Raw genomic sequence first — 27,412 nt, 5'->3', positions numbered from 1 at the left:
TAATTAAAGTTATCTAAGATACATTATTTAGCTGTAGCCTACCGGCTATAAGATACTTCTATTTGTATTCAATGCAATAAAATAATTTATTTTGGTTTCATTTATTTATTTCTCAGCATGGCCTACTTTGCATTAAGACTACTTAAAATGTAGTCACAATCAAGTGATGTAAGTATTCTCATCAGAGGGTGGGCATTGCAAATACTAGCAGGACCATTTGTAGCACTGGCTACAATTTTTAGCATAACTTTATTTACAATAAAGTGAACAAACAATCAGACATGACAATTCAAAGATATACATAATGATGTAGTGCCAGACAACAACAAAATAAAATAGAAACAAACAAATACATAGTTGACACACTTCTTTCAGCAGTGGCGACAGATCACAGTACTCAAATAAATGATTAGTTTGTTAGTTATTGAAATGTTTTTCTTATTTTTTTTTAAACAAATTTAGGAGGCTCTAAATGAACACTGCCTACAACTTTTCCTATAGCCTGGTGGGCTATATCACTCATCATTGTACGCTCTACTCAATTGGCCATCATTGCCCATACTAAGGCTTTTACACTAGTATAACTTCATCTACAAATCCATCCCACTTGGGGATTTTAAACTAATTTTATGGCTCTGATAGGTAAACTACTCCTCCAGGGTTGACTCTCTGTAGGTCTGCAGGTCTAAATAACAGACAGTGGGGGGCAGCAGTACACCATAGCTCTGCGTCTAGTCCGCCTAACTAAAGAAGAAGACGCTTGATAACTGTCGTGCTTCTATCAGTAACAACACAGGTAAAGTGCAACAAAATCGCTTTACTGGGATTGTATCGTGCTGATTTTTCATCATTCCACCGCAGTAAGTGACCTGCCGCTTTCAGTCGCACCGTGTAGTTCAGCATCCACTGTCACACATTCGGTATTTTGGTACAAAGTTCACTTCTAGAGTTAGGCTAGCCCTCAAATAGCTGTTAGCAAGGGATTAGCCCTGCTAACAATAGCAACCCAGTGTTAGCATACATTTGGCTCTCAAATTGGATCTAAACCTCCACGGCTAACTAGTGTTTGATGACCAGCTGTGCTCTTTACTAGCCCAGGTAACCGCTGACATGTGTGATAAATGTGATAAACAATGAGATAATTGCTGTGCCTTCAGCCAAGTAGCTATAACATGCCTATGAAACGCGCGCCGATTGACGACACACCAGAGTCCCTTTACAACCTCCAAGATATACGCTTACTTTATTAACCTGACAAACACACTGTGTTGATAATGTATCACTGAATACATTTTTAAATGTAAAAGGGCGTGTGTTTCAAGTCGGTACGGGTAATATTCTTAAATTGGTGCCTGACTCTGTATTCTTTGAACTTTTTGAAGTACTACTACTCATAGACATTATAATGTCTATGCTACTACTTACTGCTACCAGAGATCAACAGAAACCCCAACGCTGTGTACTACAGGCATGTTGTGTGTGATATATGATAGAAGAAAGTTGTTTCGTTTCCTCTAAGATTGTCTTGAAGTTTTCTTGATCTTGAGAGAACAAGACGTAAGTTAGCAGCTAGCTAGGTTCCATGCTCGCGTGCCTGCTACTTTGACAGGAAACTGCTTGAAAGGGGTATCTCTGATTTTACTGTCTTCAACTCGAAGTGGTTCATTGCACGATACACCGCTCACTACAATCAAATTCTAAGATTCTCATTAGCAACTATTGTATAACGTGATGCCAGCGTTTGACTGGCTGTTGTTGTAAGTTACATTATAAATGTTGGCATACACACTTATTAGCCGACAAGGTAAGCGAGCTAGAATATTATGAAGTTACCTATCTTTTGTCACTGCCATGCCATTATAGTGTTAGCTTAACGTGAACTGTCTAGCGAAATAAGAGACGAGCCTCAACCTGTTAAATATCGTTGTTAAACTACTAGCTGTGGTGTGGTGTGGTTGTATGATCTTTGGTCACACATTAAAGTATTGGATGGACAGCAAAGCGGGTAACGTTGGTGTTTGTAGGCCTGACCATATGGGCCTGACTACTGACAACATGCCGCTGTGGAACGTTCCACACGTGGGTGACTTACTTTCAGATATTGATAAGGTCTTAATTGCATTTTTTAAGACGGTACGATACGCTTATTTATCCTCTCAGTGTCAACATTCTTGTGGGGATAACTTAGTTGTCCATAGTTGTAAACTGCCATTTCCGTGTAACAGACTACTACTGAGTAGTGTTTTGGCCTCTGTAGGCCATATGGATGTGTTATTCAAAGTACATTCCTGAATCTAATTTAATGTAATGATCCAATAGTATCAGACCAGCCATGCCATCAAGCCCTCTGCTTTGTTTGACATGCCCCTCCACTACCCATTACTAGATAGAAGTATTAAGCCATATGTTCATCCAACCATTCTCATTTACTTTGAATTCCTAGCTTGTGATCAGCACCAATGGAGCCAACAGGAGTTTGTGAAATGGATGTGGCCAGCAGAAGAATAGTGGGAGGCAGTGACTCTCCACCTGAGCTGAACAGCCCAAGTCAGGTAATGTGTGTGTGTGTGTGTGTGTGTGTGTGTGTGTGTGTGGCTTGTTCTTAATGCCGATGGGATGGTTTCAGTGTTCATTAGCAAATATCTCCAAACATCTTTGCACCCCCACTGATATGTTTCAATAAAGGGAAGTAGTTTAAAGGGATATATTTGGATGTTCACACAGTTTTCTAAATGTTTATTCATGTGACTAGCTATACAAGAAAGATCAAAGGTATGGCTATTTCAAAGCTCCCCCGACCCAGACATATTGCTAAAAAAGTATTGAGGTTATACTCAGTCCTGTGGTAGCATAGGGGTGACAAAAGTCATCTTTTTGAAACAAAAGCCCAGTAAACTAAAAGTTTGTCCTGAGTAAAATGTCTCTCCAGCAGTCATCAAGCATGGTGAAAAGAGCTGTTCAATTAGACTGTGTGTGTGTGTGTGTGTGTGTGTGTGTGTGTGTGTGTGTGTGTGTGTGTGTGTGTGTGTGTGTGTGTGTGTGTGTGTGTGTGTGTGTGTGTGTGTGTGTGTGTGTGTGTGTGTGTGTGTGTGTGTGTGTGTGTGTGTGTGTGTGTGTTCTCTCAGGAGGAGGTTGCAGCCTTTGCGTTGGGCCTGTGCTGTGCGGAGGAGGAGAGGGGAGAGACTCCAGGCAGAGAGGACAGTCCCAGTGAGCTGGACCCTGGAGGAGACCTCAAGGCCGGAGAGGACGCCTTTGGTAGGAACATTACAAAGTAGCAGCGCTGCAGCTTACCATTAAGATAGCACCTGTGTTCTAGAATGATTAGTTCACCCATTAATGTAATGGGATAAGACACCTGTAGGCAGTTGGGCTGTTTAAAACACAACTATTCTGTGTACACAACTGCTATGTTTAATGCTATATTTAGTAAATGCTGCCTTTTTAATATTAGGGCTGGGCGGTACACAGGTGTCACCTAATGATATGGATTTGACGATACCGCCATGATGTCATAAACACCCACACATTTTGTTTTTACTGCGGACATTTTTAAATGCCAAAACACACGATGCACATTACTCACCCACACAGATTGTGCACAGGATAAGCTAAGTTACGTTACCCACAATGCCACTTTCAATGTACTTACAGGTTACCTTACCCAAAGGGGTGTAGTGCTGATATTTGTATTAGTACCAGAGTGCACCTGCATGACGACACACATTAACAAATGACTCCTTTTCAGAAGTGGTTGAGCTCATGTGGTTGTGCTTTGTGTTCCAGGGAAGGAGGTTGTTCTACTGATGCACGCCCTCAACTCCCTAGCTACTCCTGAGGAGAAACTTGCTGCTCTGTGCAAGAAATACGCAGACTTGGTAAGCTTTCATTTGACCAGGCCACACACACAGTCAGTGCGTGTCCATGGGACAGCTGGATAGGATTAAGCCATATACCGATTTTGCCACTCGAACGGACCGCGTCACTTGTCGGAGTATACATGGCCTTTCAAAGATTGGATAAATGGCTGGAGCATAGCTGTCTCTGCTACACTACGTGGCGCTGTAGCCCTTTAACAAGTGGTTATAGAGCCACGTCCGGTTCCTTTCCGGCAACAACACTACTATTTATTACGTCGTCTCCTTACACATCATCATCATCTTCAACCGCTTATCCGAAATCGGGTCACGGGGGCAGCAGCTTGAGCAGGGAGCCCCAAACTTCTCTTTCCCGGGCCACATCAACCAGCTCTGAGGCGTTCCCAGGCCAGCGTGGAGATATAATCTCTCCACCTAGTCCTGGGTCTTCCCCGAGGTCTCCTTCCAGCTGGACGCTCCTGGAACACCTCCCTAGGGAGGCGCCCTGGGGGCATCCTTACCAGATGCCCGAACCACCTCAACTGGCTCCTTTCAACGCAAAGGAGTAGCGGCTCTGCCCCGAGTTCCTCACGAACGACTGAGCTTCTCACCCTATCTCTAAGGGAGACACCAGCCACCCTCCTGAGAAAGCCCATTTCGGCCGCTTGTACCCGCGATCTCGTTCTTTCGGTCATTACCCAGCCTTCATGACCATAGGTGAGGGTAGGAACAAAGATCGACCGGTAGATCGAAAGCTTTGCCTTACGACTCAGCTCTCTTTTCGTCACAACAGTGCGGTAAAGCGAGTGCAAAACCGCCCCTGCTGCTCCGATTCTCCGGCCAATCTCACGTTCCATTGTTCTCTCACTCGAAAACAAGACCCCGAGGTACTTGAACTCCTTCACTTGGGGTAAGGACTCATTCCCTACCTGTAGTAGACAATCCATCGGTTTCCTGCTGAGCACCATGCAGGGGTTGACACTAGGGGTGTGCACGTGTACACGTGTACACGAGTAACCGTTTAGTAAATCATAACCGTTTAGGAAAAATCAATAAACGAAAACCGTTTAAACATTTTTTTTTCAAATTTTAAATGTTCTTTTTTTCAAAGTTTTTAAATATGTTCTGGAGACACGCATTTATTGATTTTACATCACTAATAAACTACTTGGGGAGGATAAAAGCTAGTCTGCCCAATCTGTCTGTCCCTCGAAGTGTGTGTGAGTGTGTGTATAATCGCAAACACACGCACACACACACGGGGAGGCGCCGTTCTCGGGCTCGACTCACAGCCACGGAAGAGTGATGAAAGATAACCTAAAGATTAAAGTTACCTGGTTGACGTGAACTACGCGCGTAAGTAGCCCGAACTTTATAACACCTGTTCAACCTGCATAAACGTGGACATGTAGAAAGCGATAGGCTATATTAATCAGGAAATTAATGAAGCGCGATAATGACGGCGCACATGACAGGCGAACGCGTATGTGTGTGTGTGCGCTCGCCTACAGGACGGCGGGCGCACGAGGACAATGACGTCACGGTTAACCGTGTACACGAAAAAAATTACGTCGTGTACACGGTTAGACATTTTTGTAAACGTTCACACCCCTAGTTGACACTAAGGTTTCAAATGCACTTGCCCCTAGGGCAAGTACAGGTAATGTTTTACTTGCCCGAATGTTGTGTTCACTTGCCCAAAAGAAAAAAAAAAACTGTTGATATATACAGTATAGGCTAATTAAATTATACATTTTAGCGAACCGTATCATGCAAACACTGCTTACTAGTCTCATCCTGACCACATACAACCAACAACAATTCATATAAGCCTATATATCATGACATCACACAACACCAAGCGCTTGGTCCTGCTGCAGCATCGTGAAAGGGCCTCTTTTTGCCAGGCACCTTGCCCAGGGGCTCAGAAAACTCAGTCTAGCTCAGAGTCAAGCTGAATGTTAGCTTCCACAGAAAAATTTAACTTATTTTACTTATTTAAAACAGTCACATTGTGCCAAAAAGTGACCGTGTGCCATAACATGATTAAAGTCCACCATGTTAAAGCTATTGCCCATTTACACTGTAAGTAGGGAGGGGGATCATTAATTTCTATTCATATTGATACCATTATAAAGACTCCACAATCCAAATCTTTATCGATACTTTTCTATTATTTTGTTAAAAGAGAACTGGTATTATTGCTTAACGTCACTTTTTTGCCAAGGCTGTTGGAGTGACAGTGTGCAGTGAGAAAGACAAGCAGACAGACAGACAGACAGACGGAGAGAGGCAGTAATTTCATGATTTTGCTTTTTGACTTAACTGATCATAACTGCCTAGTGATCATCTGTCATTAGACTGACTCCCGCTGTCGGGCCGTTGGGCTCGCGAGCCGAACAGCTGATCGGATCAGCTGTTTGAGACGGAGATGAAAACAAAAGTGAAACTGAAGGTGGAGCAGTTAAATATTTAAATATTGTAAGCAAACACAATAATGTGTTGTGTTGTCTGCTTTAGTAGCCTACAGTAGCTCACATCGCCCTCCACTCCTGGAGATAATAATAATTTCCCAAAGTAAAAAAAAAAAGGTTTTCATATATTGATTTTTTCCTAAACGTTTATAATTTACCAAACGAGTAGCCTACACGTGTAGCCTACTTGTGTACGTACACCCCTTACCTACACTGTTTTCAAAATAATAAAACACTTAATTAAAAGTCTCTATCAACTTACTGAAACTTGCGTGGCCCTTCACTCTCAAGCATCCGACTTTTCTCCGCACTGAATTGATAGACTGGGCGAGTTGCCACCGGTTGCCACGCGACATATAGCGACTATTACTTTCCAAGTTTTAGACAGCAGTTCAATGTGTTCAACGTCACCGTACTGGTTCTTAAAAATCCCCATATAGCAGACGTTGGCTTTGATTTCCGTCACAGTTCAGCGTGGATGCTGATGCTCGTCGGTGTCCATGTTTGTTTGTTTACTCTGCTGTCTGCACCATAGTCTGCACCTGTCTTGCATGTCGTGTAGGTGCACGTGCAGCTACACACACACACACACACACACACACACAGACACACACACACACACACACACACACACACACACACACACACTCACTGTCAGAGGAGCCTCGGCGCGCTACCAAAAAGACGAGAGGAGCGGTTGGAATGTTTAGACACGCGCGCACATTTATCCTACATTAAATCGCAATCGCATCCATTTGTGAGTAATGTAATTGCTCTAGCTCACGTCGCGATTAGATGAATCGTGCAGCACAGCGCCCAATATTACGTAATACGACGTGAAAAAATTCAGGTGCACTGGTGCGACCAGTGAAAATATCTGGGCGCACTCACAAGATTTTTGGGCGCACGTGCGCCCAAATTAGGCGCACTCTGGAGCCCTGCCCTTGAGCATTTTGGAATTTTATTGTGTTTAACCATTATTAATTCATTTTTATCAATACCATTATTTTTTATATGAAATAACAGATGTTTGTTTATCAATTCAAAATTTCTTTTCCAGAAATCAATTGTTAAAAGAGATAAAACAAATTATTTGCCAGCTGTTGTATCTGCAAAAGTTTGTGAACCCTGAGCTGCATTGCTTAAATCGAGCAGGTAAAAACAATCAGGTGGGCCAAACTGATTGATGAAATAGACCAATGTAATGAGAGATCTTTAGGGAAGAAATTGGGCGGCACTAGATAAAACAAAGATAAAACCAGGTCAGTTTATGCTCACCAAAGTGAACCCATACAGGTCAGACATGCTAAAAGGGGAAAAAAATCTCAGAGGATCTCAGGAATAGAGTTATGATGTTGCACATTTGTCTGGGGACAGCTATAAATTCATATAAAAAAAGTTTGAGCTCCATCGGTCCACCTTGAGGCAAATCATCTACAAATGGAGAGCTTTAAGAGTGACTGAACATCTGTCTAGAAGTGGACTTCCTTCAAAAATATCCTCAAGCGCCACAAGAAAAGTGATTTTTCTGGTAAAAGCCAACCCAAACATTACATCTGGAGATGTAAATCTAGTGTGCTTGCTTTCATCTATTCAAGAAAGGTACAAGGTTAACCCATAATGCAATGTTTCTTCTGTTGCCTTGCCTGTGTGTTGTATGTCTAGTTGGAGGAGAGCCGCTGCATGCAGAAGCGTCTGAAGGCCCTGCAGAAGAAGCAGGCTCAGATTGTCAAGGAGAAGGTTCACCTGCAGGGGGAGCACAGCAAGGCCATCCTGGCCCGGAGCAAGCTGGAGAGTCTGTGTAGAGAGCTGCAGAGACACAACAAGACACTCAAGGTACCAACGCTTCTAACACTCACATTCTTCACCAGTTTGATTCTTTTACTCTTAGTTTTTATTTAAATTTTTTGCAAGAAATAATTATAATAATAATGGATTGGATTTATATAGCGCTTTTCAAGGCACTCAAAGACGCTTTACAGGGTTCCAGGTTCCATTCATTCACACACAGTCATACTGGTGGTGGTAAACTACCATAGTAGCCACAGCTGCCCTGGGGCAGACTGACGGAAGCGTGGCTGCCATTCAGCGCCTACGGCCCCTCCGACCACCACCTCAAACATACAGCAGTCATTCACATAATTCAACTTGTATTCCTTCTGTTTTTGTTATTATGTATGTTTGCTGCCACTGGATGTCAGAGTTTCCATTTGGGATCAATAAAGTATCTATCTATCTATTCCCATCATCAGCTCTGTTCTGGTCTTTATTCTAACAGGACGGATACTGTTTGAATAACACCTCTGCTCACTGTCATCGCCCCCCAGCTCTTGATCCTTTTAGTAGTTCTGCTGTTGCAGTAGCTCCCATCTACCTGATCAATTAATGTATTGATTACTTTATTATTATTATCAGTAGCGGTTTTGGGCACGGGCGGCATTTTTTCATGATGCGTGGGGGGTGGCACAAGCTTTTAAAAAATCATCTGCGCCGCGGTTTTCTTTATCATATCACTGTGTTGGGATTGGAATTTGCAAATTGTAGAACCGCCACTGATTATTATTATCTAATATCTAAAAGGGACGTAATGATATGAAAAACTCCCAATACGATAACACCTCGGTAACAAGTCCATGGTACTCGGTCTCTCTCTAGGTCGTCCTCAGACGAGCCCTCCATCGTTGCTTCCAGTCATCCTGATTCTCCATACATCTGGCCAGTTCATTGGTACTTTGCGCTCCTGCATCCTTCTTGAGTACATCCACGTATGTTAGTGTAGGACGTCCTCGCGACCGATGCCCATGGTTTGGTTCCCATAGTACCAGTTTGCTGGCTGGCAGCTGGTAAATTTTGTGATACTTAAAAATAAAATGAAATAAATAACCAAACGAATGAAGACTTAGATTCAAATGACCTCAAAGTCTTTCAATAAAACAGGGGTTTTCAAAGTGTGAGAGAGTAAGCCCCCCCTCAGAGAACAAATTTCAGCGGAGCCCCCCCCCCTCCAAAAAATGTTTTCTAAATCCCTGTGTTTTGAAAGATCTTTTAATTATTTTACAAATTTAAACATATTTTTGAAACATTTGTGTGCTTTTAATCACATTTTTTAATACATTTTAACATCTTAATCCAGTGTTTTAATCCTGCTTCCTTTAAACATGGATAGTAGTGACTGAGTGTGCAGCGGAGTGAGAAAGATAGGCAGACAGACTTGCCCAAATGATTGACTAGTTAAATGTCATTCACACACCCAGTGTTTTTTCGCTAGTGCCTCCAATGTCCTGCTGGAGGAAAATAGTAGCCAGTGGAGAACCAGACCCTCGTAGGGAGGTACGGGGGTCTGCCCCCCCAGGAGATTTTTTTCACCTTTTTAAAGTGAATTGCATGAATCTGGTGCACTTTGAGAGGAAAATTAAGAGGCTAAATATGAGGAATTGTGTGTGAACAAATAATTTGGAGACACTGGGTCTGATGAATTAGAAACTATTGAAGAAAGACACATGGATATTAATTTAAAATAAAAAAATGTATGCAGGGTCCTCTGGGTTGGGCTTGGTGCTCTTTTTCTTTAACGTGACCTATTTCTCTGTAATATAATGAATGCATTTAAATGCAGTGAGAGGAACGAAGCAGAAGAACTATTGTCCAGCTATGCCGTGATCTTAATATAAAAAACACAAACTAAATTATAATTTTTTTTAAATCACATATTCATCCGCGCCCCCCCAAAGAAAGGGCTACAATGAAATAAATAAGATTCGAGTCTAGGTCTTCATCTTTGGACATACAAAATGAAATCACTTACCTTCAGATAGGCATTTATTTTAAGGCAAAAGGATCAGAGTTTATATCAAGTAAGAATCAAACCCTGCAATCAAACAAACACCAAGGTTGAACACAGTTATCCCTTAACGTTTCCTGCAGGGACCCACTCCCCAGGTAAAAGAAAAAACAAAGGAAACTACACTTCTGCCCGGACGATTACTGTCCCTGGCCACTGTGACAGAGACATTTTTTGCTATCATGATATTGCAAAACTGCCTATTCCGTTCCATCCCTGGTATCTATTGAGTGTCTAAGGGCTTTTATTGAGTGTAAATGTGTGCAGTCCCAAGGCCCAGTGCTTGACTGCTTCTCTGTTGTGCCTGGTTGTGTCCCCTGTCAGGAGGAGAACGCCCAGCGCTCCAGGGAGTATGAGGAGCAGAGGAAGGAGGCCATGCTGCACTTCCAGATGACTCTGAGTGACATCGAGGTGCAGATGGAGCAGCACAGCTCCCACAACACCAAGCTACGGCAGGAGAACATGGAGCTGGCTGACAAGCTCAAGAAACTCATAGAGCAGTACGAGCTCAGAGAGGAGGTGAGACAACTAGAATGGCCCAGTGGATATACAGCTCCGGAAAAAATTAAGAGACCAGTCTGGATTTCTCTTAAATAATTTATCTCTACATTACTTATTGAAAATGCTCTAAATGACAATATGTTTATTGTGAATTTGGTAGAAATGTTGTCAGTAGTTTATATTGTAAAATCAAAATGTTCATTTTACTTAAACGTATGCCGCTAAAGCGTAACACAAGAGACGCTGAAAATTTGGTGGTCTCTTAATTTTTTTCTGGGGCTGTATGTCACCATGGAAGGGCCAATTTAGCTGCACATATCTGTGCATGTGTGTGATCAACCTCTGATGATGATTTGATGAGAGACCAACACTATCAACTTTGTGTACTTCATGTACAGTGTTTCCTGCAAAATGTTGTGTTAGTTGAGGTGGTGGCTGGTTGGTTGGAGGGGGGGTTTTGTGATTATTGTAGACAATACTGCGATGCGATAGCCTATAATAGATTCATAATGGTTATTAAAAGTCTACTTGCTTGATTTAAAAAAAAATCAATAAAAAATACAGAGGCAGGTTATTGATACTTTTGGAATATGTTTTTCTCAAATTAGAACATAAAAATAAAGCAGCATTGAAAATTAAAAAAAATAATCTTGTAGGCCTACCCTAGCATGCTGTTTTCAAAATCAAATCAAATCAGTTTTATTTGTATAGCCCAACATCACAAATATACATTTGCCTCAGTGGGCTTTACATTTCATACAATATGACACCCTGCCCTTACACCCTTAGCTCGGCTGAGAAAAAAACTCCCAGTAAAAAACCCTTTACCGAATTAAAAATGTTGAAGAAATCTCAGGGAGAGTCGACAAAGTAAGGGATCCCTCTCCCAGGACAGACATACTGCAATAGATGTCGAGTAGAGAAAAATCACAAAGGAATTTGATCATTGACCCGGGGCCGTATTCACAAAACATTTTATCTTAGCGCTAAGAGTACTCCTAAGGAGCACTAAAAGTTCTTAGTAAGGAGTAATTTCTTAAAACCTATTCACAAAGCTGATAAGATCAACTTTTACTAAGGAATGGGAGGGACTTCTAAGCTAAGAATAGAGGGCGGTGTTGACCCTGTTGCTATGGATGATGTCATGTTCATACCTTCTATGCCCACAGTGATTGGCTGAGAGGGAATGAGAGCTAAGAGTGAGTTTATGATAGAAACACTGTGGGAGATATCCATATCGTGTCGCTGTATTAAAGTGAAGAGTTTTTATATACAATTAATGACAAGTGACACTGATTTAACATGAAACCAAGATACTGCAGGGTTGCCCACACATTCGTTCACAATTAACCTACAATAGCGCCACATAGGTCTATTCATTTAAAATGTTACAATGATTTGAATTGGAAAAAATATCCTCATTGAACAGCTGCACGCCATGCACTCTCACTGTATTTCCCTCAACGGTGGACTATGCCGCAATAGTCAGACAGCGACAAACCAGGAAATTCGCAATTTAGAAACAACAACTGGCGAAATCGTAAAGTGCATGCGGAAGGAAAAAGGCGAGACGCAACTATACAGTAGCGGACCTGTGGAATGGAGGAGATGGAAGCGCCATATGGGCCTACTCTAGTAACAAATTAAACCCAAACGTGACACCAACAGTAACTTTCAGTGCATCGTAAACCCAAAGCAACTGCAGGAAAAGGAACTTAATACATAATTTTTTATATAAATATAATAAATATAAATGTGTCTATACTTTCTAAACATAGCTTTACTAAGATCATTAAACCCTTACAGCTATTAAGGTACCTTTTGTAAAGCTCACTAGCATTAAATCTCTCCAAAATGCCATCAAATGAGTGTCTGTGATTTACTCTTAGTGACTTAGGAGTCCTCTCGAGGACTCCTAGCTTTTCATAGATTTAGGAGCTAGTTTTAGCGCTAAAATGCTTTGTGAATTACACTTATGTTAAAAAGTTAGGAGTCCTAAAATTAGGAGTGAAACGCCCCTTATTTTTGAGAGTTACTCCTAAATCAGCACGTTAGGACCTACTCTTAGCCTTAAAATGTTTTGTGAATACGGCCCCAGATGATTACATGGTAATACTAAAGTAAACTGCGATAGTGTGGATGCAGGAAGACTTCAGATGCTGCCAGAGGGGGACCGGATCCACACCGTCTCGTTTCACCAGGGAAAACTAAGGTTTCCAGCGCCGGGATTACATCCCACGTCTCCAGGTGGCGTCCTTAACCACTGCAACATCTTCCGCGGTGATGATCCATTCTCAGTTGTTGCCAGAGGGGGGACCAGATCCACACCGTCTCGTCACCACCAGGGAAAACTGGAAGAGGATAGACAGGCAACCAATGAGTGAAGCAAAAATTAATTTAAAGATTGAACAAGCATGCGAGTAGAAGAGTACTATCCTGATGGACGGTGAATCAGTGCTGATGTGAGGCAGTAGCAGGCGGGGAGCATCCGTTCATAGGACGGCTGATTCCGCACAGAACTCGGAGTCAGTCGAGTAGCATGGAGAGTGCTTGGTAGACGGAGGGAGAGAACCCCCGGGGCATCGCTCAGCCAATCATGGAAGATGGACAGAGGAGCACAAATGTTGAAATGGTATCAGTTATGCGTTTTGCATCGGCAGGACAATTTTTCAGTGGGAGGACAACCGGTATTCAGGCCCAGACAAATAATAAGAAGAGTAATAGGCCTGTGGTGAGAAAATCAAAGCACAGTGATACATTGTAGTAGCAAAAGGTTTATTTCCAATCAATAATCAAGAAAACTCCGCGGAGTGGTCACTAGTTCCAACACATGTAACGTTGTTGCAAAAAGTGACCATGTTCCCTTAAAATCATGAACTATTTAAGGACATTGTAGGAGACAGGAAGGAGACAGGTAGACGGGTTCAAATATACATACTTAAGGAAGCTGGGTGGGGGAAGACGACTAAATTGTATTACAAGAGGAGGGGGAGACAGGTTGGGAGGCAGACAAGTTTGAGATATACATTCATATTATAATCGTGGGTGGGGCAGGCTGACCCAGAACAGCAGGAGGCTGTCTGCAGGACCGTTGTCCTCTTTCAAATGTATAGTCAGGCTGGCTACTCTCCCTCCACACGGGAGATAGAGGGGGAATGGTGGGGGGACACCAACATGCAATATATTTCATTATTCTTATAAGCCTATACAAGATAATAACAAATGTTTCCTATTGCATTAATAAGTATTCCAATTCAACACTAATTGAATAGCCCTGCTATAGCCTATGCAGTTAAGATACTGCATAAGCGAACAGAATATTTCCTGTGCGCCTTCACATTAAAAGCCTGTTTCTAGCCAAACGCGAGTTGACTTTTATTCTTAAGCAGATAAGAACAGGAAGTCGTTGCCTTGCAGCTCTCCAGTCAATAGCAGCGATTTCCGTGTTTTCAGATTTACGCAGTGAAATGAAAACAGAGGACAGAAAGCTTGTCATTTGCAATACTGGCGGATGCAACTAACGTTCATGAGGCTTCTATAAAAGTTGCATGAACGCCAGTGATGCATTTTCAACGTATTTCCGCTCAGGCAGGGGGCGGCAGTTGAGTAGGAGGTCCCTAATGTGGACAAAAGTCACATTCTGTTTCCACTACAAAATTATTGCGGACACATCGGACACAAGAGACGTAAACCACCTCCGAATGTGGTTTTTGTGATCCGATCTCAATGCGTCTTGAGAGTGTTTTCACCTGTAGTTAGAGCTGTATTCATGTGATCCGATTACAAAAGTCAGATGATAAAGACAAGTGGAAACGGGGTCTGAGATTAGCCTCAATGTCGGATGCTCTGGCTCCGGATATACATTTAACAGTGGCTGGCAAGTTTAATGTTGCGTGTGATGGAGTCCCCTATGACTAGCCCGACCAACGGGAGTGAGGGAGACAGACGGGGTAACGGGGCTCGCTAGAGCCGAGTACCGATTCTCAGTCCCGAGAGGGGGCCGTGAACCGGGGCACCAAGCAAGCCCGCTAGCACCGCGTACCCTCCCACCCCGCCGGACAGGGCGAAACCCAGCCGCGTCTGCCGAAGCAGTTACGGTAATGCTACCGGGGGGGGTTAAGAGTCCCGGAGCTAGGGTTAAGCAATGTGTCCGTGCTGTCTATAATGTCAGAAGCAGAAAGCTGCTCCAACTCACGGATGCAACTCTCTAAACAAGTCATTCTAGCCAGTAAAGTAGCACCATCCGCACAAGCCATCACGCACAGTTATGAGTTAGACACAAAGTCAGTCCCAGGGGAGAGTGCGAGAAAGCTAAGTGCTAGGATATGCTATGCTAACAACAAATCACCCCCCAACACCAGCGAGGTAGGGGAGAACGACAGAAAAGTGATTAACAATACACAGGGCACAATTTGTGAAGAAAACAGGAAAGTGGGAAGGAAACAATAGAATAAACTTAAGACAGGACAAACAGCAGCATAGTAACAGCTAGCGAATCTTACGTGTAAACCTGAAACCGGAAAGACCCAAAATAACTTTCCTTTTAAATAATAAATACAATGGGTGTTCCCCTTGAACATAAATAAATGCCTTTCTCCAGAGGTCGAAGACAGTAACAGTGTGGCACTTCTGTAAACTTACTGAAACTCTCCTGGGCCATCACTCTCATTCATCAAACTTTTCTCTGCACTGTCTCAGCTGTTCATACCGTTAGATAGGTTGTGTTGCCACGTGATTTGGAGTCTTAAATTGTCCTAGCTTTGCACAGCACTTCTTTCTGTTCATTGTCCCTGTACCCGAATCCTAAATATCTCCATAGAACAGCGCTGCCTTTATTCAGCGTCTGCTTGCTTTTAAACGGTGGGTCGGTAGTCAATGCGGGGGGCTGGCTTTGTTAAAGCGGCCGCCTTAGCCATAAAGCGCTGGGGGAAAACACTGATACAAGAGTAGCAGCATGAAACCCACCTGGTATTTCTACATGTTATTATACCTTTCATTTCCACGTACGGTATTCTATTTCGTCTCATTTTATTTTATATTCTAAATCTACTTTATATTTAAATGGTGCACCTTATCTCTACACTTTTATCTGCAATGTGTCCATGCACTACTGTTGTGTTAACATGTCACAGGTGCTCTCTTCATGTTTCTTCTTCTTCTGTATTACATTGTTGAAAGGGAGCTGTCATTGTTGTGCATACGACAATGAAATAAAGCTCTTTAATCTTGAATCCTAAGTGAATTAATGAGTCATGTGTCCCTCTTCCAGCACATTGATAAGGTCTTCAAGCACAAGGAGCTGCAGCAGCAGCTGATGGACGCTAAGCTCCAGAGAATCACTGAGATGATGAGAGAGGTGGAGGACAAGCAGCAGAGAGAGAGAGACTTTGTGAGTACAGCTCCATGGCCTGGACCAATCTAAAGCCAGGATGGAGTGAGGGAGTGTTAGGCATTGTACAGCATGCAGGAATATGTGTCTGCTCTATCTGTTGACTATTTCTTCTGATTGTTTTTCAGCTGCTGAAGGATGCCACCGAGTCCAGACGCAAGTGTGAGCTGATGAAGGAGCAAGAAACACAGCTCAAACAACAGGTAAACACACACACACACACACACACACACACACACACACACACACACACACGCAAACTGTTTTTTGGGCAGTGCAGATACTGGGAATATACATCAACCCATCTGAAAGGTTTGAAAATAGCTTGTTCTTCCCCTCCCTCTCCTAGCTCTCCCTGTACATGGACAAGTTTGAGGAGTTCCAGAGCACTCTGGCTAAAAGCAATGAGGTCTTCACCACGTTCCGACAAGAGATGGAGAAGGTAACGGCCAGGGAATGGCATCACACGTTTCTGTGTCTGGATTCGTGTGTGTGTGTGTGTGTCTTTTGTGGGACATCCTCCTAAAGTTTGGCTGTCCCAAAAAATTTGTTAACATCCTCCGTCAGTTCCATGATGATATGACTGCTAGAGTGACCATGGGAGGAAAAGAGTCCGCTCCTTTCCCTGTTCGTACAGGCGTCAAGCAGGGCTGTGTGCTGCCACCTGTGCTCTTTAACATATTCCTTCTCTGTGTTACTCAGCTTTTCCATAAGGAGATTGAGAAAAGCAGTGGTGCATGTAGACTTCAGACTGGATGGAAACCTCTTTAATATCAGGAGATTCAAAGCTACCACCAAACTGCTTGATGAAAGGGTCCTTGAACTGCAATATGCAGATGATTGCGCATTTGTTGCTAACTCTCCAGAAGAGCTCCAGTCTGTCCTTAATGCTGCAGCCAGAGCATACAGCAGGATGGGTTTAACCATCAACACCACCAAAACAGAGGTTATTTGTCAATGGAGTGCCAGCCCCCCTTCCACTATGCCTGTCTTTACTGTTGTTGATGAACAGCTATCAGTAGTCCCGTCATGACTGCAGCATTGATGAAGAGGTCCAGAACCGCATCAGGCAAGCGTCTGTGCCTTTGGTAGACTGCGACAAACAAGGACTTAAACCTCCACACCAAGGTGTCTGTGTACCATGCTGTCTGTATCAGCACTATTTTGTACGGCTGTGGGGCTTGGGTCACTTGCAGCCACCACCTCAGGTCCCTGGAGAACTTTCACATGTGCTGTCTGCAGTGTATCCTTGGCATCACTTGGCGTGATCATATTCCTCATTCTGAAATCTTCGCGAAGACCAACTGTAGAAGTATTGAGGCTCTGGTCACCCAGCACCAGCTGAGATGGCTTGGACATGTGGTGAGAATTCCCCAGGACCGGGCGCTTGTACAGCGGCCGCCTGCACGCTTCCTGCCGCCAGCTGTTCTAGTTCTGCCTATATGCACGGCGGTGGAGACAAACCCAAAAAAACACACAAGTGGGACACGGCGGCCCGGTGATATAGAAACGTTTAACAAGAAACTTCATAAAGACACTTAAAATAACGATCTCTGCCCAAACAAAAAGCTCTGACTTGGATAACTTTATGGAGCGATCGATGTATAAAACCATCCGGTAGGCTACATGTTTCTGATGACGGGCCGTTATATTAATAATAAACAGCGCGCTGCCGCTGCACATTAGAACAGCATGTACATTAAAGATCTCGTATCCGTCCTGAGAAGGCAAACATGACAATTTTTCTGCACAAAAATGGTTAATTTGACAACGTTAATAGTTGTGGTCTTATCTTTACAGAAGACTTCTTTGTATTTTTTATGTCAGTTGAATTTTGTTTCAAGTTAAATGCAAATGAGCACTGTTAATATTCCAAAAGGCTAACGCTCTTCCTTGACTGTTTTCAGTCTGTGGTTCTCATTGGGTGTACTTATTCCCTTACTGTAAATCCAATACTGCATTTAATTTCATATGGGTGTTTTATATGTGTATCTATTTTAATTTTTAAGGTGTTGTATTGTTCAGGTCATAAGGACTCTTTCTTATCAAAATGATTACTTTTAGCTAAAGTTTTAAAATGGAGATTAGATAACCTGGTAGTCTCCACATTAATCTCCATTATTATTAGGGGTGTAACGATACACGTATTCGTGAGGGTACAGGCACGTATTTGGTGTTACAGAGGTGGACCGCGGTTCGTATGTGGAGTACATAACGTTATTATATGGCGAATGTACAGGCTTGTTTTGCGGTGTGGAACTTAAAGGTCACATATTATACTAAATGCACTTTTTAAATGTGTTCTAACATATCCATGGGGCCACGGTGTGCCTAGAGACTGCCAAAATATCAAAAAAAATAACAATCTCTCCTTTTCTCATTCTCCCCCTTTCTGAAACCCCCACCCCTCCCCCCCAATATACTCCAGTCAGAATTCTCGCGGTTTATGACGTCATAAACAGCACAGCCACATCCCCATATTTTCTTTATATGTCCATGCTTCCGATGCATCCCCCCCACATTAGTAACCAGAAATTTCCACCGTGCAGTAGTCTATGATAACCCCACCCCCCATTTCTTATTGGTCCACGGCCCCGAGATCCCGTGCCCGAGATCCCATGAGATCCTCTGAAAATGTTTCCGAGCGACAGCCATGTTGCTTTCCCCGCTAAGCGACAAGATGCCCATAGCCTACAGCCTGAAGTTACATACACCAACGCAGAATGCTTTTGCTCATACTCCACTAATTTATCTTAACCACAGCAGTCTATGCCTCGTTTTTAATAACACAACGGATAGGAAGCTACTTGTGGGTTTTTGCAAACAGTGAAACTGAAAGAAATGTTTTTATTGGTATTTTTGCCTGACTGGTGTATAGCTATTTAGCTTTGGGACAAGCATTCAGCTTTTGCTCATAAAAACATAATTCTATTACCCATACTAGTCTGGAAAGGCCTCGTTTTTAACAGGACAAAGGATTGTAACTTAATAGTGTGGAAGTCAATTTTGAATATATTTTTTTCACTGATTTGTGTGGTACTTTTAGTTTATTTTATTGTCTGAGTCTTATTTTTAGCGTTAGCGCCCATGTAGCTTCTGTTGTAGCACCAAGTTTTGCTCATAACACGCTGTTTATACTCCCCACAGCAGTCTGAAAATGACTCGTTTTTAGAAATCAAACTTTGAAGCTACTGTTTTCACTGGTTTTAATCATGTCAGGTCATGTCAAACTGTTCTCTTAGCTTAGCTCCGGCCCAGAGCCTCCGAGTAAACACTCGCAGTCGCGACTCACGTAGTGTCTCTCTAGTATCGCGAGAGCACGGCAGAGACGGTGGGAGAGCCCCATGGCCATATAAAGAAAGCCCGGCAGAGAGGTGGGAGGGGCCAGCCAGATCGCACAAATATAGGTCATCCTGAGACCAGAGGACAATCAGGGTATAGAGGCTTGCTACAATAAATGATCTGAACGGGTTTTTCAGCAAACATCTAAAAAAATAAGTATTAGGGACTACTTAGACCATATAAAATTGACAGCAAAGTGCATAATATGTTACCTTTAAAACTTGTCGTCGGAGTTTTATTTATAAGAGCACTTTAGTACGGAGCCCCTAAAGGGACATGGAGGAAAGAAAAAAAAATTGGTAAAAAAAAAAAAAAACTCGAGATCTCGAGTTCGAAGTCGAGATCTGGACTTTGCCTTCAAACCTCACTCACCGTCACCAATGGTCCATGCATCAAAGGCATATCAATTACTTTATGGGAAACCACACAACAGTGTCATGGAGGAGTACTTGGAGCATTCTCTCTCACACTAACACCAAACTACAACCTATTAGGCCTAAATCTAACGTTTATTATGCACATTGGAGAGAAAAGTGACAATGCTTCACTTCATTTTGGCGCACCATGGACAGAGAGCGGAGGTCTAATTGTCAACACACACACACACACACACACACACACACACACACACACAGGCCATATGAAATTCAACCGGATTATGCAAACTTTCTATTTTTCCTCACTTGGAGAGAGAACAAGCGCTGTTCCTGTGCGCTCTGGCACTACACCAGCTGTGCCCGCCTTGAGCCTCAAACTGTGTCTTAATAGAAAAGATAACTGCAGGTCATATGACAAAACTAGCGATTGGACTAAGTTAGTAAAGCCTTATTCACACTTTCAGCCTTTCCCAGGAAGGGATCGTGTGTGAATAAAACACAGTCTGGACTACAATAATAATAATTAAATAAAAAAGCACATTTTTTTCTCTTCCGTTCTGAGGGAAGCTTTCGTGCGTAAATGTGCCACACCGCTACATGCCTACATGTTTGTCTCTGTGTACAAATGAAACAATCGATCGCTGATTATAAAAACTAAATTAAACTAATAGTTTGAGGAGAGTCTGCACTGGTGAATTCTAATTATAGCAGAAATTCCTCTGCTGTGCGCTGGGGAGAAACAGCGCCTGATTTGTTTTGCCTCGCACACGGTCGAGAGAGATAAGAGACTTCACCCGACGGCACATGTTATTCATCTATTGCACCCAAAAAATCACAAATTTTAACTAAATAGCAGCAAAACTGTCAGGATCGCGTGGCGCTGTCCAATGTGCAGATCTGGAGCAGAACAGTTACCAGCGTGTCTGTTTCTCCCCAGCGCACAGCAAAGGAAGTTCTGCTATATTAAAAATACGCCAGTCCAGACTCTGTGTTTTATTCACACACTATCCCTTCCTGGGAAAGGCTGAAAGGGTGAATGAGGCTTTACTAACCTAGTCCGATCGCTAGTTTTGTCATATGACCTGCAGTTATCTTTTCTATTAAGACGCAGTTTGAGGCTCACGCCGGGCACAGGTGTAGTGCTGCCAGAGCGCACGGGAACAGCGCTTTTTCTCTCTCCAAGTGAAGAAAAATAGAAAGTTTGCATAATCCGGTTGAATTTCATATGGCCTGTGTGTGTGTGTGTGTGTTGACAATTAGACCTGCGCTCTCTTGAACTCGAGATCTCGACTTTAAAGTCGAGATCTCGAGTTTGATTTTGATTTTTTTTTCTACCAACATTTTCTTTTCCTCCATGTCCCTTTAGGGCCTCCGTACTTTAGAGCTTAAGAGAGCTGCAGCAATATTTTCTTTTTTTAAAGTCAAAAAGACCCTTAAAGATGACATACCCTTTGTTTACACCAGCTTACAGAGCCTGCTGAGCATTAACACTATATTTTTTCATTGCAATTTTAGTTTATGCTGCACCTACACTAGTATTTAATAAGCATTTTATTTATTGGAGAATTGCAGCAGTATTTTTATATTTGTTATGCATTTTATTTGTATGTTACATACTGTCAGCTAGTTACTGACAGCTAAAGCTGTTCATTCTCCGTTAACTATGAACCGTACCGTACTGTACCGTGACTTCAAAACCGAGGTACGTACCGAACCGTGACTTTAGTGTACCGTTACACCCCTAATTATTATATTGTTTAAAACAGTATTGTTGTATTAGATAATATGTAAATTGTGTGAATTTTATTTTATTAAAATTTTAAAATAGTTTATTTGTAAGTTACTCATAATTATATTGTTAAAGTTAATTGTGTTAAATTTGGCACTGGCTATAAAAGGGCATTATTTTGACAAAGTGTGTGCAATTTGAGGCTTTAAAGTACCGGTTAAAGTACCGTTTAAGCACTGGAACCGTTTCAAAAGCACCGAGTAGTAACCGGTATCGGAAAAAACCCAACCGATACCCAACCCTAATGGGTAGTATGGACATTGTCACTACCTGGAGCTTGCTTGTACGGAGCCTGGGTCTGTTGAAGGTGCGTTGCTGTTTTTTAGGCTGTGATAGCCTTGTAGTAGGATAGGTAGAATCGGCATTGACACTACCTGGAGCTTGTTTGTACAGAGCCTGGGTCTGTTGAAGGTGGCTGTGCTGGTTGGGCTGTGGTAGCCATATGATAGGATAGGGAAAGTAAAGTTAGTAAGTGAAGAAGTATGTTTTTGTTTATTTAAAATGTTTTTTACAAAAAGGTTAAAAGTGGACGTCATCGAAAAATCGATGGACAACCAAGAGAGAGAGTCTGTGTGTGTGTGTGTGTGTGTGTGTGTGTGTGCGTGTGTCTCACTGTTTCCTGGTTCTACCTCCAGATGACCAAGAAGATCAAGAAGCTGGAGAAGGAGACCACCCAGTGGAGGACCAAATGGGAGAGCAACAACCAGGCCCTGCTGCAGATGGCAGAGGAGGTGACTAGTCTCTACACACTAGCCCCTTTTACACACACACTCCGCCATAGTCAAGGAATGACAATCCACCTATATGCTGACTCTGTGCCTTTACACTGGACCAAGCAAAGCCAAGGCATACTGACAAACATGTGTGTATTTACATAGCATTCTGCATCCTGGAACAAAGGAGAATGTGTGATGCAGGGTTAGGGTTGATGTATAACATAGTGCAGGGCTGTACAGTGCGACAGTTTTGATCGCATTTGCTACTGAAATTGATCACGTGCGATGATGAATACAAGTCCAGTCGCACCAGTGCTAATGAGCAGATGCTGTCTGTTTGAGACACAGAGGAGCTATGCACAATACTGCTTAGAGGGCTCTACATTAACACTCTCCAAATGCGGGTGAATGTAGTCTTAGGCGAGTAAGTTATTAAGTCTACCCTCCACTTTGGCTGGTGAAAGATGTGTGCTCGGGATCTGTGCTTGTGCGGCGATTATAGTGTCTAACTTCACCAACGGTTAAAAACAGGAAGGAGACGGCTCTCTTTACATTAACGCAGTCACGTTAGTGCGTGTGCAAACAGAACATTTCCTGTGTGCCTTCACAATAAAAGTTGGTTACTAGCCAAATGCGAGTTGACTCTTATTTTGAAGCAGGTAAGAACAGGAAGTTAGCGCTTCACAGCCCTGCAGTCAACCATGGACCTATAAAGAAAGCAGCCAACAGCAGTAACTATCTATGATTTAAACAAAGATTGACACAACCTATTTAACTTGGCCTAAATTGTACAACTATGTTTACTAATTTATTTAATAGGCTATATGTTCAATGTTTTAAAGTATGATTTTCATTAAAAGAATGAAATGTTCTAAAAATGTTTGTTATTATTAGCCTAATATAATAATGATATGTTTATAAAAATATATAGGTATAGACATTATTTTTATAGTTTTATGGGGGGGAAATAATTCTGAATCAGCAAAAAAATTGCCATTGGCAGGTTAGACTCTTTTGTCTAAATTGCAATCAGTGCACCCCTATTCATTTTTCTACAATTATTACTGCACACTAGGATATCATATTCATTGAGAATCTCAAATAAAACCAAGATGACATGCTCAAAGGTAATTAGAGCTAAATGCAAGGGTTAGGGTCATGCAAGTTTTCGATCATACTTTGTGTGCTACCAAATTTATTTTTGTGCTACTGAATTTTTTTGCTTGCTAGCACCAGTGCTACCACTTTAAAAAATAAGCGTACAGCCCTGACATAGTGCCATCCTGGTCAGCTGCTTTTTATAAACTTTTTTACTTTTCTTTCTTCGTAAAAAAAAGAAGAAACGTTGCTTCTTGTTGTCTGAGATATTTATTTGATTTGATTTCACCTTTTTATTTATACAGGTAATCTAATTGAGACAGAGGGACACATTAAAAGAGAAACCTGTTCATTTAAATTCCCCCGGTTGCAGTTAGACTTTAACCCATTGATGACTATGGCAATCTAGAATGCATGTCCTTAATGCCTGAGTGTTTTCTGAAAAAATAGTACGAATTGTCAAGTCTACCAAAACCTTAATATCTAAGCCTGTGTAGCACATAGAAACATGAAATAAAATACATTTAAAAGGTAAGGTTCACATGTTTTATTTAAACATGCTCCCTTAGCGCTTACAAACCAACAAATATTTCTAAAAATCGTCAAAAAGAGATGAATTCGAAAATTATTAAATATTGTTAATAAATAGATGCAATGTGTTTTGTGATTTTCGTCAGTAGTCTATAGTAGACCTTGATTCTGCGCACCAAACGCCACTAACTGTTCTGTCGCCGACATAGCTGGCGTATTTTTTTTATTATTTTGTTTTATTTTTTTTTGATTGACGTGATTTTCGGCAAACCACACAACTTTTGGGTGGTCATGTGGTCTTATTGCCGGAATCTTCGCCCTGACCTCATGTATACATTTGACATCTTCGGCAGCTGAGGCTGTTAAATTTTCTCTGTCTCCTAAAACTAGTAACTGCTATTTCACAGGTAAAAGAAAATAAACCTTTCCACTCATGAGACATTGTGTTGTGTTTTAGAAAACGCTTCGTGACGGCCACTTCAAAGCTCTGCAGGGGAAGCTGGAGCTGCTGGAGAGGCTGTGCAGAGCGCTGCAGAAGGAGAGGAACGACCTCAACAACCGGCTCAGCCTGCTCCAGGAGCACGACGACACAGGGACCACTGAGCTGCCTCAAGCCCAGCCTGAGGGCCAGCCAGGGGAGCCTGAAGCCCAGCTAGGGGAGGCTGAGGACCAGGACCAGCCAGGGGAGTCTGAGGGCCAGCCAGGGATCAGCCAGGGGCCAGGGGAGGATGAGGACCAGCCACAGGACCCCGATGCCCAGCCACTGCAGCCTGAGGCTGGGGAGGAGGATGAAGAAGAGGACTCATCACAGGGAGAAGGGCTGGAAGCTCCCACACCACTTGAACTGGAAGCCACAGCAGCTGCAACTGACCAATCCACCTCTGCTCCAGCGCTGACTATCAGCCAGCCGGAAACACCCACCACAGAGATGGTCTGACCCAGCCTGTGTGTGTAGGTGAGCAGGCTGTGATCAGAGAGCGCTCCACACACCTCCAGCCTACTTCCATAACAAGCCAGAAAAACCCACCTGTAATGGAGATAGTTTTTTTTTTTTTTTTATTCTACACTTGCCTCTCCAGGTCTACATGGAAACTGAACCAATATCTTTTTGTGTGATAGTTTAAGGAGAATAAAATGATTGTATCAAGGATACCTTGTAAAACTTTGCCAATGTTTTCATTGGTTGTGATAATTGGCTTTGTGGCGAGCACTTTGTACTCCCTGTTTTCTACCATAACTGTATTTTCATAGGAAAATTCCCATGCAGTCCAATTGAAGCGGTTCAAAGTTAAATTGCTCTTTTTATTTCTCTCTAAACACGGTCTGTTAAGACTAGATTGGTTGAATTTAAAGTGGGTATGTCTCATGAATATTGTAGCCTCTTGACAAAGTCAGAGTTGGACATCTGTACTGGGTAGCGTTGGGTATACTTTTTACTTTTTTGGATAATTTTTTTTGGTTATATAATAATAAACAAACTTGATATATTTTGAGAAGTTCAATCATGCTTTGAGAATGAAGATGTCATTTATTTTGAAGACAAAACAAGTTCTAATAGGTCAGGAATAAAGTTGTAATGTCATGAGAATGTCAGAATATAACTAGAAATAAAGTTGTTTTTTATATATTGAGATTTTTTTTTTTTGGATTTGGTAAATTAGATAACATGTTGAAATATTCTCAAAGCCTTCTATTTTAATTTCCCTAACAGTGTCCCAAATAGGCAAATTGTACCAGCACAAAGGTAGCACCAGGAAACCCAGTGCACAGATGAATTTCATGTGAGGTTTAAGTCAAAATTATATCATAGTTTAGCAGTAAGTATCGGCTGACATGTTGGCAGTTTTTCTTTAAAAAAAAACTCTTGATATGATGAAGCTCATAGTTATTACAGACACAGGCTCTTCTTCTGTTGTAGTTCACACTGAAGCGATGTCTGATGCCCCCAGTGGTCAATCTGGGACTCAGAGATATACGTAATTTGAACCACACACTAGCCCACAAACCTAACCAGGCTGACATCTTAAGGTCAGAACCTTTTCTTTATCTTGGTTTGATAGTTTTACCCCGTTTTGTTTTTTCCTCATAGAAAATAATTGGATCTATTTTTAGAGGGGAATGGTCCCATGTCACTTAAATATGGGCAAATTAAATCTGAAATGTGATGAAAGCTTAGCTTAATGTGCTGCTTTTATGACATCTACACCACAGCTATGGTTTATTCCTTTAATAAAGCATGTCGTGATTTCTACAAGGTCAGTTCAACAGGGTGTACAGAGAGGAGCCTAGTCATGAATTATTAGACTCTTCAGACCACTAGAGAATTGTTTGATTCAAATTCTTTAAAAATATTTTAGGTCATCAGAATAACAGGCCTCGTCATTATTATAACTTTATTATAACTTTATACTAGAAGAAAACTGAACAAGATTAGTTTAAATGCGTTTGAATGAAAAGACAGACATCCATCAGCGATGCATATCAATAGATATGCTGTTCCAGGATCAGCAGTAACTGTACATGAGGAAAGTCATCTGTGTGTGTAGAGTTCTGATATCGAAATATGAACAGGGTCCAAACAAGTTCTCAATCTTTTTTTACATTGTAACGCTTCAAATTAGAATCTCCACAAATTAAATTGACACCGCTGCACCTTCTCTGCAGTACTATTGTCCTAATCAGGGATTGCTTTCCTCAGCATCAACAGTGGTTTATTCATGGACATAGTAGTTAACACTATCCCTGAGTTCCAATCCCTATACTTCCTTACTATTTAGCATCCCAGAAAGATTGAGGATGTCCCAATACAATTTTAGTATGCTAAAAAATACATAAATGCCCCACTAACTCCAATAGCATGTTGGATTATTCGTCTTTATTTTCTCAACAAAATGAAAAAAAAACTTCCTTATCTGATTTATTTTTCTCTCCTGTGGCCCTAAAACATTTGTGTACTTTAGTATGTAGGGTAGTAAAAAGAAAAAGTATGATATTTGGAACGCAGGGAAAGTGTTGTGAAGGAGCACATTCTCAAATGCCAGTGTTTGTCCTGTTTGAACTGGCTATATTGTCCAGATAGTGAGAATGATAGAGCTGACTCATACTACCCTTACTGATAACCCATGTGTGACTGCTTGGAATGTCCTAAAGGTTCTTTGCTGTCAGATTGATTTGATCGGTGACTTCCGTTTTGAATCTTCCAACAAGTGAATTTATCTCCATATTTCAGAACAACATTGATGTGAACCGATGTGTGTGTGTGTGTCCTTTGGTAGAGGACAGGGCTAGTCTTGGCAGAGGGAAGAATTTGTCAGCATCCATGTTTCCTCTTTTTCTTTGGCGCTGCCCCCAGATTTGCCTCTCAGGTAATGTCCCAATCTACCTCTGCAGGTGAGACTAACTGTGAAACCAGTCACCATAGCTTCAGAGAGCTTTATTTTTTACAACAGCCCACACCCCCTCTTCTTCTTATTTGATTGTACAATGTTCTTCTAGTCCTG

The 27,412-nt window shown here is 42.0% G+C and overlaps 1 protein-coding gene across 2 annotated transcripts; it reads left to right on the top strand.

The window, feature by feature from the left end:
- Positions 1-749: 749 nt before the first annotated feature.
- On the top strand, positions 750-27,412 carry txlng (taxilin gamma). Of its 2 annotated transcripts, none has more exons than XM_080039973.1 (11): positions 750-796; positions 2,444-2,552; positions 3,126-3,255; positions 3,784-3,875; positions 7,994-8,164; positions 10,494-10,688; positions 15,940-16,059; positions 16,188-16,262; positions 16,409-16,501; positions 22,203-22,298; positions 24,370-27,412. In XM_080039973.1, the coding sequence occupies exons 2-11, from the start codon at positions 2,460-2,462 to the stop codon at positions 24,847-24,849; spliced, it is 1,545 nt and encodes a 514-aa protein (XP_079896099.1). In that variant the 5' UTR covers positions 750-796; positions 2,444-2,459; the 3' UTR covers positions 24,850-27,412. The 2 variants fall into 2 exon arrangements, with proteins under 2 accessions (XP_079896099.1, XP_079896098.1); XM_080039972.1 differs by having other exon boundaries at positions 755-860.

Source organism: Ammodytes marinus (genome assembly GCF_949987685.1).
Source record: "Ammodytes marinus genome assembly, chromosome: 1".
In the NCBI taxonomy this organism is placed as follows: domain Eukaryota; kingdom Metazoa; phylum Chordata; class Actinopteri; order Uranoscopiformes; family Ammodytidae; genus Ammodytes; species Ammodytes marinus.
This window is presented reverse-complemented; position numbering and strand designations above follow the sequence as displayed.

Excerpts from the sequence above, each read along its gene's own strand:
- txlng (XM_080039973.1), top strand. The coding sequence starts at position 2,460 with ATGGAGCCAACAGGAGTTTGTGAAATGGATGTGGCCAGCAGAAGAATA. Across the intron at positions 16,263-16,408 it reads AAACACAGCTCAAACAACAG|CTCTCCCTGTACATGGACAA; the intron begins GTAAACACACAC and ends TCCCTCTCCTAG. Across the intron at positions 16,502-22,202 it reads TCCGACAAGAGATGGAGAAG|ATGACCAAGAAGATCAAGAA; the intron begins GTAACGGCCAGG and ends TTCTACCTCCAG.